This window comes from Penicillium maclennaniae (assembly GCF_028827695.1).
Source record: "Penicillium maclennaniae strain IBT 15551 chromosome Unknown utg000006l:1.0-2513246.0:1.0-2515036.0, whole genome shotgun sequence".
In the NCBI taxonomy this organism is placed as follows: domain Eukaryota; kingdom Fungi; phylum Ascomycota; class Eurotiomycetes; order Eurotiales; family Aspergillaceae; genus Penicillium; species Penicillium maclennaniae.
In genome coordinates this window covers 1,646,147-1,663,260 of record NW_026623218.1, presented here as the reverse complement: position 1 = coordinate 1,663,260, position 17,114 = coordinate 1,646,147, and the positions used below count along the sequence as shown (strand labels likewise).

General features: G+C 50.4%; 7 protein-coding genes across 7 annotated transcripts; 5 read left to right on the top strand and 2 right to left on the bottom strand.

The window, feature by feature from the left end:
* Nucleotides 1–79: 79 nt before the first annotated feature.
* N7477_006880 (GAF domain-containing hybrid sensor histidine kinase/response regulator) lies at nucleotides 80–4,055 on the top strand (the record flags this gene model as incomplete). The annotated part of the gene is made up of 5 exons (XM_056968543.1): nucleotides 80–465; nucleotides 521–635; nucleotides 717–2,011; nucleotides 2,069–3,708; nucleotides 3,766–4,055. The coding sequence occupies 5 exons, from the start codon at nucleotides 80–82 to the stop codon at nucleotides 4,053–4,055; spliced, it is 3,726 nt and encodes a 1,241-aa protein (XP_056821339.1).
* A 557-nt stretch (nucleotides 4,056–4,612) lies between these two features.
* Nucleotides 4,613–5,836, top strand: N7477_006879 (uncharacterized protein; the record flags this gene model as incomplete). Its single annotated transcript, XM_056968542.1, has 1 exon — nucleotides 4,613–5,836. One exon carries the CDS (start codon nucleotides 4,613–4,615, stop codon nucleotides 5,834–5,836), a length of 1,224 nt encoding a protein of 407 aa, XP_056821338.1.
* Nucleotides 5,837–6,075: 239 nt separating this feature from the next.
* N7477_006878 (uncharacterized protein) lies at nucleotides 6,076–7,350 on the top strand (the record flags this gene model as incomplete). Its single annotated transcript, XM_056968541.1, has 1 exon — nucleotides 6,076–7,350. One exon carries the CDS (start codon nucleotides 6,076–6,078, stop codon nucleotides 7,348–7,350), a length of 1,275 nt encoding a protein of 424 aa, XP_056821337.1.
* Nucleotides 7,351–8,331: 981 nt separating this feature from the next.
* On the top strand, nucleotides 8,332–9,045 carry N7477_006877 (uncharacterized protein; the record flags this gene model as incomplete). The annotated part of the gene is made up of 3 exons (XM_056968540.1): nucleotides 8,332–8,492; nucleotides 8,541–8,602; nucleotides 8,720–9,045. 3 exons carry the CDS (start codon nucleotides 8,332–8,334, stop codon nucleotides 9,043–9,045), a joined length of 549 nt encoding a protein of 182 aa, XP_056821336.1.
* An 813-nt stretch (nucleotides 9,046–9,858) lies between these two features.
* On the top strand, nucleotides 9,859–11,437 carry N7477_006876 (Calcium/calmodulin-dependent/calcium-dependent protein kinase; the record flags this gene model as incomplete). The annotated part of the gene is made up of 3 exons (XM_056968539.1): nucleotides 9,859–10,137; nucleotides 10,189–10,433; nucleotides 10,495–11,437. 3 exons carry the CDS (start codon nucleotides 9,859–9,861, stop codon nucleotides 11,435–11,437), a joined length of 1,467 nt encoding a protein of 488 aa, XP_056821335.1.
* A 307-nt stretch (nucleotides 11,438–11,744) lies between these two features.
* Nucleotides 11,745–14,243, bottom strand: N7477_006875 (SLC26/SulP family anion transporter; the record flags this gene model as incomplete). The annotated part of the gene is made up of 4 exons (XM_056968538.1): nucleotides 11,745–13,314; nucleotides 13,349–13,725; nucleotides 13,779–13,924; nucleotides 13,988–14,243. 4 exons carry the CDS (start codon nucleotides 14,241–14,243, stop codon nucleotides 11,745–11,747), a joined length of 2,349 nt encoding a protein of 782 aa, XP_056821334.1.
* A 1,171-nt stretch (nucleotides 14,244–15,414) lies between these two features.
* N7477_006874 (uncharacterized protein) lies at nucleotides 15,415–16,473 on the bottom strand (the record flags this gene model as incomplete). Its single annotated transcript, XM_056968537.1, has 2 exons — nucleotides 15,415–15,777; nucleotides 15,832–16,473. The coding sequence occupies 2 exons, from the start codon at nucleotides 16,471–16,473 to the stop codon at nucleotides 15,415–15,417; spliced, it is 1,005 nt and encodes a 334-aa protein (XP_056821333.1).
* Nucleotides 16,474–17,114: the final 641 nt, after the last annotated feature.

The window sequence follows — 17,114 nt, the reverse complement described above, 5'->3', positions numbered from 1 at the left end:
CATACTGTTTACGTGGCGACGACTGAACCTGAATAGGTCCTGAGAAGGGAAATTCACTTGCCTACAACCTCAACAAACGATGGAGGCGTCAGCGGCCCAGGATCCTACCCAGGACCCTCAAACCCCGGCAAAAGATGACGATCACGGCGCTGGTCGCCGAGCGCGTGAAGTGTACCGCTACTTTCGACCGGAGCGTCTCGCTGCGATCGACGAATACCCCACACCCGGCAGCGAAGGAGGCTCCTCTTTAGGCCATCCGCAATTCACTGATTCGGCTTCCGCATCAGTCCGCTCACCATCTGCGTCACCACAGCCATCACCTACGCCTTTATTACCGCAAGAAGAAGCTGCGGCTACTGCGAAACCCCTACCCGGGTCACTGGTGCTCGGCGAATACAACGACGCCTTGACATCCCTGGCACAGTTGGCCGCTTTGCGCTTAGACGTCGATCGCGCATTCATAAGGTGAGAAACAGATGAGCTCCCCATCGGGGAGGTATCTCTGACTATGCCTTCCCAGTGTTTCAGATCGCGACTCGCAATTCATCATAGCACAATCCGGCAAGTCAACTGAGGATGACATCGATCAGCCAAAATGCTCAACCCTTGACTTGAGCGACTGGGATATGTGCCAGGTAGGTTCCAAGATCAGATTTCTGATTTATCCGCGCTGTTGAGATGGAACGTTGGCAGTGCAATGCTCATATCACAAACAGGATACCGTCGCTCTTCCATCATCCGACCTAGCCAGAGATGAATATAACTTCCTAGTATCATCCGACTTGAGCCAGGATGAACGATACCAAACCCTTTCAATCGTACAGAAGAACCCCAATTTTCGATTCTATGCCGGAACACCTCTTACCACGGAAAGCAATATCAATGTCGGCTGTCTCTTCGTCCTCGATTCTAAGCCTCACGCCGAGTTCACGAAAAGCGAAAGGGCGATAATGGGTCACATGGGGTCGCTTGTTGTGGATTTCTTGAAAATAAGCCGACAGGCCTCCGAAGGCCGACGCGCAGCTCGCCTGTCTCGTGGCTTGAATTATTTCGTGGATGGTGGCTCTACATTCAACAATGCCACGTCAACCATTTCAAGTCCAGTCAGTGATTTGGCTCAACGACGGTACAGTCATGCGTCAAGCGGAAAATCAAGTTCTCGTCGGTCCTCAGCCAGCCGACAGAAAACCCGCAGTACGAGCTCTCGACGCTCGTGCTCAAGTGGCAGTGCGCGCTCCCCCAGTTTGGCATCAGACAAAAACGATCAGTTCATGTCATCTAGCTTCGATGGCTCTGTTTCAGGCCAATCTTCGAGCCTTAGCCAGCCTGTCGAGAATAAGCAGTCGAACTCGTGGACTTTCCGACGAGCAGCAAATTTGATTCGAGAGAGTCTCGAACTTGAGAGTGATAGTGGTGTGGCATTTTTGGAAGCTAGTTGTGATGCTATGCTCGACCGCTGGAGCGACAGTGATGTTTCCAGCTCCCAGGATATCGGCAAAGCGGCTTCTCTCTTAGCAATTTCAATACCTGACAGTCCCTTCGGTCCAGACGGTGACTCCGCCGTGTCCCGCCCTGTCGCGAAGCTCGATGAGGACTTCCTTCATCGCCTACTCAACACATATCAACAAGGCAAAATATGGTCCTTACATCGCGATGGCCAACAGTCCAGCTCAGACAGTGAAGATTCTTCTCCCTCGCGTGAAGGCCGCCCCCGATCAAGGGCTCAGATGGGCTCGAAAGCCCCGAAAAAGTGGAAACTCAGAGAGACGGCAATGCTCAACCGGTATTTCCCTGGGGCGACCCAGGTGCTTTTTGTACCGCTTTGGAATGCGGCCAATTCGCAGTGGTTTGGTGGTTGCTTTTGCTGGAACAACATCGAAAGCAAGGTCTTCGATCCAGCAGTTGAGCTGAGTTCGCTATCGGGCTTTGGCTCATCGATTATGGCCGAGTGTAATCGTGTCGAGTCGCTCATTTCCGACCGCCAGAAGGCCGACTTCCTCAGTAGCATATCGTAAGTCGCTTCGTGCAGGCAATACGCTTAACAAGATTTACTGACAACATGTCACAGGCATGAATTGCGTAGCCCTCTTCACGGAATTATGGCAGCGTCCGAAATTCTCCAGGGTACGAATTTGAACGCCTACCAGTGTTCACTCATGGATACCATCAATGCTTGTGGCCGAACTCTTCTCGATACAATGAATCAAGTCTTAGACTTCAGCAAAATCATCTCTCTGGAAAAGAAGTTCCAGCATTTGGAGCGACGAAAAGTTTCACCACTGGAATTGAAAAATAGGCATCGATCTGCAGCGCACCTCGACGCTCACGTCGCTACCGATATCTCTCTTTTGGCCGAAGAGGTGGTAGAAGGTGTTTCTCTGGGTCATTTCCACAGTCAAAACTCGACCGATTCATCCGCTCTACTGGCAGCTGCCACGAAAGCCAATGAAGGTACACTCGACACTAACATTCCGCGCCCCAATGTTGACGTGCTCATCGATATTGCACCTAATGATTGGACTTATCACGTGCCACCTGGAGCCCTTCGACGAATCATCATGAATATTTTCAGTAATGCGATCAAGTACACCGAGGCAGGCCAGGTTCATCTACAACTCGAGGCAAAGGAGGCATCGGAGAATTGCTTCTCGCGTCCCGGCTACAAGGAACATATGGTGACATTAACTGTGAGTGACACTGGAAAGGGCATATCTGAGGACTTTTTGAAATCGAAACTCTTCGTCCCTTTTGCGCAAGAAGATAGCTTGGCGACCGGATCAGGTCTCGGCCTCTCCATCGTTCGCAGTCTTGTTAAAACTATGAGTGGCTCTATCAACGTCAATAGCCGCCCCGGAAAAGGAACATCCGTGAAAGTCACCCTTCCACTCGCTCGATCGGAGCCCGAGGATATCGAAAGTCAATCTGAACCTATGTCTCCATCTGCATGCGAAAGATGGCCAGTGAAAAGTGAACTCCACCATTTACGAGAAGCACACGGTGGAAAACGCGTCGCTATTATGAATGTGGAGCCAGAGGATGCCCCGAACCACCAATCCTGGGCGAACTTGTCCCGCTATCTGACCGACTGGTACGGTCTCATCTTGGTCTCGCCATCTTCACAGGAATCCATTGACCTCATCCTGAGTGACAAAGTGCCGTCCCAAAGCGAGATGGAGTGCTGCTTCACCGGAAAGAACGCGGCCTTCTTAATGTTAAGCAGCAACTATATCGGTCGCAATTCCATTTCCCTCCAATGGCCTACTGGGTCCAAGATTGTTGACATCATCAATCCTCCATGTGGTCCTCACAAGCTAGCCCGGTTCATCCAGAGGTGCCTCGACAAGGATACGAAACACGAGACGATCGAGACCCTATCTTTAGCAGAGCCACTTGCGAAATTGGATCTGGATGAGGATTCGTCCTCTGGTAATGAATCGCAAGAGTCGGAGTTACAGTCCAGCTCAGCAACGCCCAGTGAAGATTCACATCCATCGTCGACTCCCAACACGGAGACTACCGATACCGATTGTTCTGAGGAGCCTCGAAAAGCCCGCATCTTGGTCGTCGAAGACAATAAGATCAACCTGAACCTGATGCTCGCATTCTTGAAGAAATTTGACCTTGGTACCGTGGATACAGCGGAAAACGGCAGTCTCGCAGTTTCTGCCGTGAAACAAGATCAGCAGGGCTTCGACTTCATCTTCATGGGTAAGACATCAACTCATTGACTTCTGTTCTATTGTGTCATTCAATAACAGGCATTAGATATTTCCATGCCGATAATGGACGGCTTCGAGGCCGCACGCAGCATTCGCGCCTTTGAGAAATCGCGTCTCAACAATATGAAACCATCGAAAATCATCGCCCTGACCGGACTGAGTAGTTCTCATGACGAGTCAGAGGCCATGAACTCGGGCATAGATCGGTTCATGACGAAGCCGGTTTCTTTCAAAGAGGTCAAGAAGATCTTGGACCAATGGATAGAGGCTGAGGTGCAGGACCAAGGTCAATCTCAGTCTAGCGGAACGGACTCAACAAGTGGAGAACCGGCATGAATCTATTCGTGTGGGGATCTCTGAACAGATTTAGAACCCTTCGAATGATATTCAATCAGCTCGAAGATTAACCGAGTAGGTTGATCTGTGGGAGATCCCTGATGTGCGCGCCGACGGGGGTGTAATAGTTGATCAAGAATCCTAACTTTGCGTCCTGTTACAGAGGACGTAATACTGAGCGCCAAAGCGATACTTGCGGGTCCATGCCGGAAGTTTCGGTGCCACAATGTTGTGTGGTCTTCATGGCTCGACCCCCCATTTGCCGGACTGACCACCCATTCTCATTTAATCGTGAGAGACGCAAACCAATTTCAGCACCGCGAGAGATCTTCACGATCAGTCAAGGAAAACTCGCCGAGCAGACGCGGGCCTAACTGCTAACGTGTCAAGAAGATGACGCTAGTAAGCTGATGTGCAGCGTTTCCGCTTGTGGAGTTGACCGCGTGGAGTGTAGTTAACGAGTGACATGGGAATAGCGTGTGTGCGATTTCCATACGATACCTCTGACCTGTACATTCGATGCATGCCCCAGTAGGTAGCTAGCTGTTAGTCCAACAATGATTGCATGGATCCCGACCGCTCGCCAGTCCCAAAGATGTAAACAGTTGCCGTCGTATCTTTCTTCCCTCTTCTCCGCACCACCAATGCCGCCCATGGCCTCCCTCGAATCTCTCCGCCATCTGGTGCAGACGCACCCTATCATCGACAACCATGCACACAATTTGCTGAGTCGTGATGTGGCTTCCGACTACGATAGCTACCCGCTTGAATCCATCACATCCGAAGCCCACGGTCGCGCGCTGGAAAATGCCCGCACGACCCTGCCACTTCTCCGCGCCACCAACCAGCTCGCAGGGCTTTACGGCACGCCTTGTGCAACTTGGGATGATGTACTCGCAGCACACAGTCACTGGGTCGAAAATGACTACGACGCCTTGATCCGCCGCAGCCTGGAAGGCACGCAGGCTCTGCTCCTGGACGACCTGCTCAGCGACGAGGATGTCGAGTCCTACGACTGGCATGACCAGTTCACCGTCTCTGCGACGAAGCGCATCGTTCGCATTGAGGCGATTGCGGCCACCGTCATTGGGGATCTGATGAGCACTGAGCGTAAGGAAGGCGAAACGGTGTGGAGCAAATTCCGTCAGCAGTTTCTGGGTGCCATCGATCGCGCCATGGACGACCCAGCCGTGGTCGGTTTCAAATCCGTAGTTTGTTATCGTACTGGTCTAGATGTTGATCCCTTCTCGGGCGACGAGGATTTGTTGACCGCTTCGTTGCATCGGGTGCTTGATTCGGGCACTCGAAGGTCTGGCTACCGCGTTGAAGAAAAGCCGCTGAATGACTGGTTGGTTCAGCAGACTCTCAAGGCTATTTCATTCAAAAAGAGGGCTGGTGTTGTGAAACCTATGCAATTTCACACGGGCTTGGGAGACAATGATATCAGTCTTGTCAAAGCTAACCCGGCCTACTTGCAGCCTTTGATCGAACAGTACGAGAATGCAGATATCGTGCTGCTGCATTCTGCTTATCCCTTTACGCGCGAGGCGGGATATCTGGCTTGTGTGTACCCGAACGTCTACCTTGATCTCGGTGAAGTGTTTCCTATGGTCAGCCGCGAGGCCCAGGAGAAGATTCTGCGGGAGAGCCTCGAGATCACACCCACCAACCGACTGCTGTGGAGTACGGATGGCCATTATCACCCCGAAACTTACTGGTTGGCGAACAAGCAATTTCGACAAGCTCTTGAGAAGGTTAGGACTGCCACTTACCCAAAGTAAATCAATGCTCATCCTTTCTCTAGGTCCTTGTTGAATATGTTCAGCATGGTGACTATAGTGCCTTACAGGCGAAGGTGGTAGCAGCAGACATTCTTTTTCACAACTCGAATCGACTTTACAAGTTAGGCTTGGAGCCGGATTTTGTGCATGGCGCTACGGTGACCAAGGTCCAACCGTCGCTTTCTTCCGACCCCTTGAATGCCTTTTTTCTGAAAAATCCGGGTATTGAAAGTGTCTGGATGCAGTGGCTCGACTATACTGCGACAACTCGTGTGCGTATGTTTCCAGTGGAGGAATTCGCTCGCATTGCTCGCAAAGAACGCCGCGTAGGGATCTCCCAAGCGGCCTGTTGCATGTTACATGATGACACCGTTCTTTCGCGAGGATCCACTACAGGTCAATTTTACTTGGAGCCAGACTTGAACAGTCTATATCGCAACGGAGGACTACCATCAACAACCGCACCAAGTGCATCCGTCATGACATTCTGGCGATCAGAAGAGGGTCTGACATTTGAGGGTTGTCCAAGAAGTACTCTCCAGAGCATCGCGGACAATATCCACACCGAACACAAGATCCAATTGCAGTTTGGCTTCGAAATCGAAGTAGTCTTCATGAAGGCAATTAGAGATCAAAACACAGGCCACATCACTGAGTATAGCCCGGCCACAACCATTCACTCCTGGTCGCAAATGACCTCTGAGACGCGACAGCTCGTTCCCCTCCTCGAAGAAATCACTCGCACGCTAGCTTCCATGGGCATCAAACTACAACAATTCCACGCCGAGTCTGCGCCCGGTCAATTCGAATTCGTTCTTCCTCCCGATACCCCTCTTGCTGCTGTAGATTCACTGATAGCCGCTCGACAAGTGATCACCGCCGTCGCAGAACAGCACGGCCTTCGCGCGACGCTGTATCCGTGCCCTATTCCCGGTGAAGCCGGCAGTGCGGCACACGCCCATATCTCCATCAACCCACCTACCCTTGAAGACGCATTTCTCGCTGGTATTCTCGATTACTTCCCATCCATCACTGCCTTTACTCTCTCCTCGGAAGCAAGCTATGAGCGAGTGCGTTCCGGCATCTGGGCCGGCTCCGAATGGGTCGCTTGGGGCTTCCAGAACCGCGAAGCGCCCGTTCGAAAAATCGGACCCGGTCACTGGGAGTTCAAGTCTTTAGATGGGTCGGCGAACATGTACTTGGCTATGGCCGCTCTTCTCGCAGCCGGCAAGATAGGGCTAGATGCGAATTTAGATTTAAGGGTGAAGGAATGTACCGTGGACGCAGCGACCTTGAGTCATTTCCAGCGGGTTGATCTCGGTATCACGACGATGATTCCTAAGTCTTTGGAGGAAAGTCTAGATCACCTTGAGGCGTCTTCCTCGAATACTTTGAAAGATCTTCTGGGGACTGAGCTTGTGAAGAATTATGTTACTGTGAAGCGTGCCGAAATCGTGCGTTTGAGGGAGATCCCGGAGGAAACGCGTCGGCTGTGGCTGTTGGAGCGCTATTAGCTATTATTTGGCTAGCATTCAGAAAAGGGTTGGACGTGAATATAAATTTCATTTTCCAATGATATGCTGCTGTCCAATCCCCATTCCGAGGACTGCGCATTCACCAGACGGTGCAAATTCCAAAACTACCGAGCTACGTTTCGGTCAGCCCAGGCAACATAGCTTACGCTTCGCCAAGGCATTATCAGATCAAATGATCAATGACTCGTCATCTTGTAGCCCCAAGAACGTGTCTAACGCTACTAAAGTAGCCTGAACAAAGAGGAAAAAGTCAGCTCACTAAGCACTTACAAATGCCCCGCCCCAAGCCTCCGACTCTTGGCTCACAGGTCTCGACCATTGGAAAGTCTCATCAGTGGCACCCCAATTGGAGACTTCGTCATACAGATGGGACGTGTCTTCAGGTGAGGGCCACTTAAGGATCGCGTCAGCATTAAGTGGTCCACATTTCGGCTGACACCCGTCGGGCCAAGATTTTAGGCTTGTACACTAGGTCGTTTTGGGCTTGCAAGTTGGCTTATTTTTTTCCAGTAGCCAATTGTCGGATGCTCCTCGTTGCCCTCAGCTGTTAGGACTTTACTATTCTTGTAGGATCTTTTGAATCCGTTTTCACCTTGAGGGGGATTATTCCTTAATCTAGAAGTGTCATTAATTGATCGATCGTGGGCTCCAAACCCCCAAGAAGTTAAAGTATTCAGTGCGGTTGAACATGGGCAAACAAAGAAGTCAAAAGGCACATATTTCTCATGCAGGGATTGTGAAACAATGAATAGTATTTCTTCAAGATGTTCTACTGGTGTTGGCCAACTGGGGGCGCAACGCACTAATTTAAAGTCCCTTCGGCCGCGTCACCGGACAGTAGCCCCATCATATCGCCGACAATAAGGACCGCTTAGCCGACCTTCGCTAGAAGTATAAAAGCTGCGCAAGGGTCAGAATTATCATAATCAGGACCCTAGAGTTGGATCACAAAAAGAAAAAATGAAGTTTAATACTTTTGTCACCTTTTTCGCTCTGGCCTCTACCTCCCTGGCTGCGCCCGCGGGTGAAGCTCTGGAGAAGCGTAACCCGACAGGCTCTTTCAGTCTGATCGCATACGGAGCCGCTTCGTCGTATATTAAAATATTCTACTCTGACGGTCGGTATTTCAGAGCTTTCATGCGTGAAGCAAACATCTAACTTCATCCTAGGCCTCGCATATGCTGGCGACTCGTCCTGTGGACCTACGGAAGTGTCACCACAGATGTCACATGTAAAGACCTTGTGCCCTAAGCGTGGGTCGGACAGAGCCTTAAATCAGCTCCCGGGCATAATGGCATCATATGTAAATGATGGTGTTTGCTCGGATCGCTGTACTAACTCTCGATAGTTACCATCAGTAACACCGAGCTCACCACCGCCACCACTTCTGGTGTCACCTTGGACGCAGACACCCTTTTTTATATCCAGCCCACTGCTAATGCGATCACGGAGGTTGGATTTACCGGTAATGGAATTAGTACCCCGGCTGCTGCGACAACCGAGAGTTTCCTCTTCTATGGGACCTATCTCATGTGGGAAGAGGCTGGTGGAACCCTGAGCGACTCCTTCCGCCTCAAGGAAACCAACGTGTCGGGCGTGTATCAGATGTACTGGGATCAGTCGAACCTCTACCCATCGGGCTATCTTACGCCCGTAGTGAAGTCATTGTCGTGAGAGTTGTTGAAAGCGGGGCAGTGTTCATCGTCACTGCCCATAGAAATTATAGTTCATTGGAGGACTCGAGTGGAGTAACCGTTCCTGGGCATGTCATATCAATTTTTCATTAGACTAAGTGCAAGGATGGACCTTGAAATAAGAAATCCCAGGCGTACCTATGATGAAGGGGTCAGCTGACTCGCCTGGTCGACGATCATTTCATCACGAACTAGTGTTGCGGCAAACACTCCACCAATGACAGGTACTAGATCGTTCGGCCTCGCATCGGTCTGGGGGACCAGCCAATCACAATCCGAGTTGGCATCAACATCTTATCCCCTGCTTCCGAGATGATTCAATTTAAAAGGTCGCCACTGCCTCGCATCTTCCAAATGACGCCAATGAGTCAATGTATCGTGCGAGATATAAGCTCTGTCTACCATTGGCCCCGGTGAGTGGCTGAATGACTGGCCGACTCTGATAAATGTCTAATTCTTGAACATGCAAACGGTAGGGTCTTTTTAAAAATGGTACCTAGCGAGTGGCAAACGGCCCCTTTCTTTGGATTCAACCCCACAATCATAGCCTTTCCCGCGCATTAGTTACCCTAAGAATACAATTACAGTTGTACATGACGCGGCTAACCTGCTTGCGAACGCTCCAACTAGTACGCGGCTACGTCATATGCCAAGCCGTCACCTCGTTATAGGCAGACAATTTAAATAAACTATTTCTGCCCCTTCTTCCCGAGTTACTCGTCTAGGAAAAATTTTATCTGGTTTACCATTCATGTCTACTACAACTACTACTCAAACAAGGACAGCCGGTACAATGTCCGGCTCGTCCGCTGGTGGAAGTGTGATAGAGCGTATTCGCGCCAGAGCGATAGAGTCACGTGAGAATGATAGCTCGCGGTCTTCTCTAGGAGGCTCCAAGGCTCAGAGTGTTGCGAGAAATATGCCGAATTATCCTGGTCTTGAGCGCTGGCGCTTGATTGAAAAAATTGGTGATGGTGCGTTTAGCACGGTCTATCGTGCGAGCGATACCCAGTCCGAGTTCAATGAAGTCGCGGTCAAGGTGATGAAGAAGTATGAAATGAACGAGAAGCAAGTGAGTTAAATTGATGCTTTATGAAACGTTCGTTATCTGACCCGGTCGCAGAAACAAAAATTGCTTAAAGAGGTCGAGATTGCTCGGAAACTCAAGCATGAAAATGTGGTCAACCTGATCGACGCTTCCGAAACACGCCAATTCAGCTATATGGTTCTGGAGCTCTGCCCGGGAGGCGAGCTCTATGATCAAATTACGCAACTTACTTCTCTAGACGAGAATCTAAGCCGACATGTCATCAAGCAAGTTGGCAAGGCGGTGGATTATTTGCACGAGACCATGGGCATCGTTCATCGGTAGGACCAGTCCTGGTTGAGGAATTCAACATACGGGAAAGCTAACTATCATGCGTTACAGAGATATTAAGCCTGAGAATATCCTATTCTACCCACGGGTCGGTAGCGAAGGTGATGATGAGGAGGGAAATATTGGTGTGGTCAAGCTCGCCGATTTCGGTTTATCAAAGATGATATGTGGAGTCCCGACCATGACGCCCTGTGGCACGATGGGCTACGCTGCCCCCGAACTATGCAGCGAACAAAAGTACACGACCGGCGTGGACATGTGGGCTCTCGGCTGCCTTCTTTATACCATGTTAGGCGGTTTCCCTCCTTTCTTCGACGAGGACTTCCAGACTATGGCTCGGAAGGTCCTTCGAGGAGAGTACGAATTCGCATCGCCCGATTGGGATCCCATTTCCGAAGAAGCCAAGAATTTGATCACCGGCCTTTTAGCTGTCCGTCCCGAAGAAAGATTGAACATCAAGGAATTCCTCGCCCACCTTGGATTCGCCAAAGCTCCGATAGCAAGCCCCCCCAGTCAGGCTTGTACGCCTGGAGTAGCCACCAATGACTGTGGATCCCGATTGACTCCAGGCGCGCAGACGCCACCGGATATGTTCCAAGAAGCCTTGGAAAGCGCTCCCGGCACTCCGAATGCCCACACCCCGAACATTCGAGACATCTTCAATGCCGCTCTCTCGGTGCAACAAACAGAACCCCGCCGTGGGCCTAGACACGTGTCACAGGGTCCCAGGCCTAACATGAAGCCGACAAGGCCTAAGCCCATGACCCGATTCTCCGATATGAATATGGACAATTGTACGCCTTCCACTCTGGCGCGGAGTCGACCACATGCCGTCAATCGCGCGAAGAGGATTCCAACAAGCGAGACGACGGTGGGAGAACGATTCAACCAAACAGTCTCCACGCTCTCCACTCTCAATTTGCACAACAGCGCGTTACTAGAGAGGAGGAGGGCGCGTGGCTGTGGGGGTGCTGCAACACCGACTCTTCACTAGGTTATGTTGATCGTCACCTAGTTCCACTGATCTGTGACCTGCAGGTTCAGCGTCCTGATCAATCATTCAGTATGATCGAGAGACATATTATTTTTTTTCTCCCTGTCGAGGATCATGAACATCCTCCTTGTACCACCAACTTCGCTGTATATCCATGTATGTCCATATTGTACGATAAGAGAATGACCGGTGACGAATGTTTGGTATAGTCAATTACGAACAATTCTATCATTAAATGCCGAATTCCCCCTTTAGTCAGCATTCGTATATGGTATCAAATAGACAAGTAAAACTCCCCACGTCAAGACTAATACTCCCCCGACCCCGCCATCGCACTATGAAGCGCAGTCGTCAAATCAACATGGAAGAAAGGCCGATTAACACCTTCCACAATAGCCTTCTTCGTATCCGACCTAGAACCAGCACTGGCCCGGCGTATTTCCGAAGACAGTTCATCTGCAGGCTCAATCTCGCTCTCCGTGGACTGTGCAGCAGCTTCTTTCTGGAACCCTGTCTCGACATCTCGGGCCAGCTCTTCTGACCTCCTTTTGTTCGCGACTGTGAAGGGGTCATCGTGGAGGGCTGCGACACTGAAGATGGGCTTCCACTTGTGTGTTGTTGCGAGATATTCGGGTGTGGGGTATCCGAAGCCAGCGGCTGCGAGTGCGCGCTTGGTCCAGCGGTTGTGGATGTGCGCGAAGTGCCATTGTACGCGGTGAGGTGCGGCGTAGCGGTCCAGTTGGTTGCGCACGTCGATGAGGGTCTGGACGCAGGTGACGTCGACGTTGTTGACGGATGAAAAGTCCAGGATGACGGCTCGGAGAGTTGGGCGGGCGAGGATCGCGGCTTCGTCCTTGGCTTTCGGGCCCGGGTCATTCCAGGGTCGATCGCCGATGCTAGTGTTTGGTTTCTCGTCTGAGGGACGGGTTGTTTCGAAGATATGCTTGACGAGGTAGTCTGTGTAGTGGTTTGCGTTGGGGTAGTTCAGGCCCTCTGAAAGGCGGAAGATGAAGATGCCCGGGGATGGCTGTTCGATCTTGACTTCAGGGTTGTGGCCGTCTTCTCGCGAAATGGGGAGATAGACTGTTCGGTCGCTTTCAAGTTTGGCGTTTGTGATAGTGGCTGAATCGTCAAAGACATGGTCGCCGACGACGGAGTGTATTCTAGCAGCACCAAGGAATTGGCCTCGGGCTTTAGCGAGTCGAAAGAGGAGGACTGCGACCGAGACGCAGATGGTGCAGTAGATCCCGATCTCGATGGTGGAAAAGATGATGACGATCACGCCCATCAGGAAGATGATGGCATCGATCGGAGACACGCGCCAGAACTGGTAAGTCGTGTTTGGTGGAGTGACGAGGTCGCCGACGGCGTGGATGATTACAGCCGATAGTGATGACTTTGGAATGTAAAAGAAGACGGCTGGGAGGGCATAGATCGCCAGAAGAACCACGATCGCAGTGATGACACCGGCAAGAGGAGTACGGACACCCGATTTGGATTTGATCGCAGTGCGAGAGAAAGACCCAGTAGCAGGATATGCTCCCAAGAAAGGTCCCAGGAGGTTCGTGATGCCAATAGCAATGAACTCTTGAGATGGGTCGATTGTGTAGTTGTTGACTCGGCCAAATGACTTGGAAATGGCGATATGCTCGATCAAGAGAACGATGACAGCGGCGGGAAGCTCGCTAGCGAAGGAACTAATGATCTCCTTGTCGAGCCTGGGGACGTGCGCGTGCTTAAAGCCTCTGGGCACGGTTCCGAGGATCTTAAAGGCGGGATGATGGCGACGGTGGAGGTTGACAGCAGCGCTGATCATGACATAGAAGAGGATCACAAAGGCAGTTCGGAGAGTTGAGATAAAGAAGAATGTCTTGGCTCTTGCAGGGTATTTTTTTCGCCGCGTAATTGCACCCCCAGCGAATCGCATAAAGTAGGCCGAGGGCAGTCATGCCCATGGCAGCATCCATTTGGGCCGTGGGCAGATATTTCAGTGTATTGATGATCACCTCGTAGGTGGCTCCACGTGTTGAGAATTTTGCAGTTTCACCAAGGAGAGTTGGAACTTGACCAGCGACGATATTGATCGCAGACCCAGTCATAAATGCCATAATCGCGGGCAAGGGAATGAAGTCGACGATGAATCCAAGACGGAGAAATCCAAGTGCGGCCACGATGGCGCCACATATGATTGCGAGCGCGGAAGCAATGTCGGGGGCTGAGAGACCGGGGTGTTCCTTTTGAGTTTTGATAATGATCGTACCGACGAGAGTGGACATGACGGCGACGGGCTGATAGATGTGAGTGTGCTGTCGGGAGATCGACAGGGGTATGATCCACTTACTCCGATCGTGATATCTTTGGAAGTTGCAAAGAACCAGTAGATTAGGACACCCATGAACGAGGAGTAGAGTCCATACTCGGCGGGCAAATTGGCTAACTCGGCGTAGGCCATGCCCTGGGGAATCACAACAGCGCCGACAGTCACACCTAGAACAGTCAGTACACGCCTTTTAATGCGGGTCTTCTAAAAATCTCCATCTCTCTGCTTACCTGCAATCAGATCACCAATGAACCATTGCAAGTTATAGTACCCGATCCAGTGAAGAAAAGGGAAGATGTTATAAAAGTAGCGCCCAACTTGTCTCGTTGTTGGGGTGTGTGCCTTGATCCATTCTCCGGTCGTCGGATCGGGCTCAATGTAGCCATGACGACCATTGCCGGATGCAGAGTATATTTCCGATCCCAGGTCAATCCTCAGAGCGGCCGCCAGAGCATGGCCAATCTTGGTGGATGTTTTCCCAGTCATAGTCGAAGCTAGCTCAGCTTCTCGCCAATTTCGGAGAAAAGGAAACTTTGAATGTGACTAAATGTGAAGGCAGACTTGGAAAGAGAAACAAGGAGACCAGAAAAAAAAACTCAAGATCGCACTGTAATAAGAAAAAAAAGTCATGACGGCCACATGGGCATAATATAGAAATTGTCTTTGAGCTTCTTGATATTGGTGAACACGCAATCCTTGGCGCGATGTCGTGATATTAGAGTATAATCGCAAATGGGGGGTTCGAGACACCACTGCTTTTTTAGCCGAACGCCTTCAAATATTGTTCCCGTTTTGCAAATCTACCTGGAATTCAATTCATTAATTTGATGTGATCGGATTTATGTGTCACGATCAGTAGTACAGAGCTCGAACACTGGTCTGGTCCCGATCAGACGAGGCAGCACTGAAGTTACGCTGATGATTCTTAAAGTTGAAGGACCCACGAGGCCCAGAAAAGTGATCCACTCAACTTCAACTGACACGCGGGGCGGACCTTGCTAGGAAGTTTCCGAACCTTTTGGGATCTCACTTTGCCTTCTTTGGCCACCCAAGCCCACGCACACGGGATAGCACATTTCTGGGGTTGGAAGCGCCATCTCAGCTCTTTACGACCACAGCAGCCGAGTCCCCACCCAAAAGCTGCGTATAGCCCGCTACACCCATCTCGATCGGGCTAGGCAGTCGTCGTATCTGCATTTTTGCTTTTGATCTTTGGTTGGTATCAAGTTCCACGAGATCTAGTGCAAGTCGCGTCATCCACCTCGCCGACCAATCAAGCTCCGTCGACGACCCTACGCAGACTCTACACGGGCCCCAGGCTCGCCGCTATTTTCTGAAAGGGGACTGGTCTTAGTGTGAGCAAATATGAAAGCTCCCGTACGTGATCGAAGCCAGAGATTAAGTTTTCTAGACCACTCCCGGCGATTCTTATCTTGTATACAAGTACTCTACCTGAATGGGCAGGTAAAGAGATCTACTTTTGATAAAGGGACACCTTTCTTCATAGTACTTCATTTATTAGTATTGCTTTTCCGAAAGCGGAACTTCATTTGAAAAGGCATTATTCAAGCGACAGCTATATGGGAACAGATTGCGCGTTTAAGATCAACAATCCTGATACCTGGCGTAGAGTGGTCGAACAACTAGATATGCGGCATCAAAGAGTGGCATTCTGAAGCACTGTCTCCTCGGCTTTGAGACCAGCCCATCTCCAACATGCTGCCCACAACCTCTCCTGCTCCTTTTTATCCTTACTGATAGCCGCAGGAGCATCCTGATTTTGGCCAACGTAATAGCCCCCTTTTCCTTGAAAAGCCGGATCCATGCTGACAGCGACGAGATCTCGGCCTGCATCTTCCGTTGTGCGGAACATGGAGGTCAGGTGTTTCAGAATCGGCATGAGAATGTTGATTACGGCAAAAAGCTTTCGAGTGGACGATTTTTGGATCGCTTGAGCTCTCGACGCAGGGAGACCTCCAGGATCCATCGCCAGGGCGGTCATCTTTGATAGCTTAGGATCCTGAGTTACCGTCATTAGTATATAGATGATTTTTTTTGATGAGCTCTCTTATACCATGCGAAGTCGTTCATTTAGATCTTCCGCAAATGTCACGTTTGCGAGCTTTGCGGTGCCGTATCTCTGGAATCCTTTATCGTGGACCAGTGACAAAGCATCCGGAGCTGGCTTGATGAGATCTTCGATATTTTTGGGAAAGCCGGGTCTAAGCGAAGACAGATGGTTTGGCTTCTCCGGATAGTGTGCAATAGAGCCAAGCATGACAATACGTCCAACCGCAAAGTCCATGCTTCCAAGCAGCTTCAATACCATGAGGTAATGAGACAGATGGCTGACTTGAAATGTTGCTTCATAACCATCTGATGTGTACTTTTGTCCGGCCTCGGGTGATAGTGTGGCCGCGTTGCAAACGATGGCCGAGATGTGTGGGAGCTCTCTCAAGGATACCTTAGCATTGAGCTTGTCTGCGAAAGACCGTACACCAGCAAGGCTCCCAAGATCAAGTGCTTCGATGATGACTTTGGAGGTTGAGTGTTTCGAAATTAATTGCATGAGCTTGGCTGTGTTGGGGTCGTCTTTTGGAGACGGATTACGCACAGTCGCGATCAATGTATGTTGAGGATAGCGGGCGAGGAATGAATCCACAAAACCAAGGGCCAATGAGCCATTAGCTCCGGTAATAATGACTGTACCCTCCATACTATAGCATCGATCGTGAGATTGAGATTTCTTGCGCTTCAGTGGTGCTACAAACTGGTATGCGGCTATGAGATGGCCCTTTATAAACGACTTCGCATTAGCGCCCTCCTTGTTGATCTTGAACTGTCTTGGACATAACTCCATTAACCCCGGCTTATAAATCCAGTGTGAACATTGTCTCAACATAAGGTTATGGAGTCTCAGAGAACTACCGGGACCAATCTTGCTATAGACGCTAAGTTTGCGTTCTGGCGCCGAACACTCATTGGACCAAAATCACAAAGACACTCTCGAAGAGAGATTGGATTATCACTTTTCAATATGAAGACCCTCTTGTTTCCTACTCATCAGTATAAATTTTCTCATCACGTTCGGAATGCTGGACCGGAGGAGAAGCGTTCCAAAAACCGACCGGACATAACCCCGTAACTCCGTTATGCGCTGCAACAGAAACCACATCTTCGTATTCTAGATATCTTTACTGATATACTACTCTAGAATAGTCATGATTCATGAACTCCAAATGCCCTTTGAAGGGCCCCTCGGCGACCACTACATAGGTGTTCATTTGCAAGAACGGCTGGTCGATCGTCGAGGACACGCTCATCGTCTCCAGACAAGGCGAGCGAAATTAGCAATGT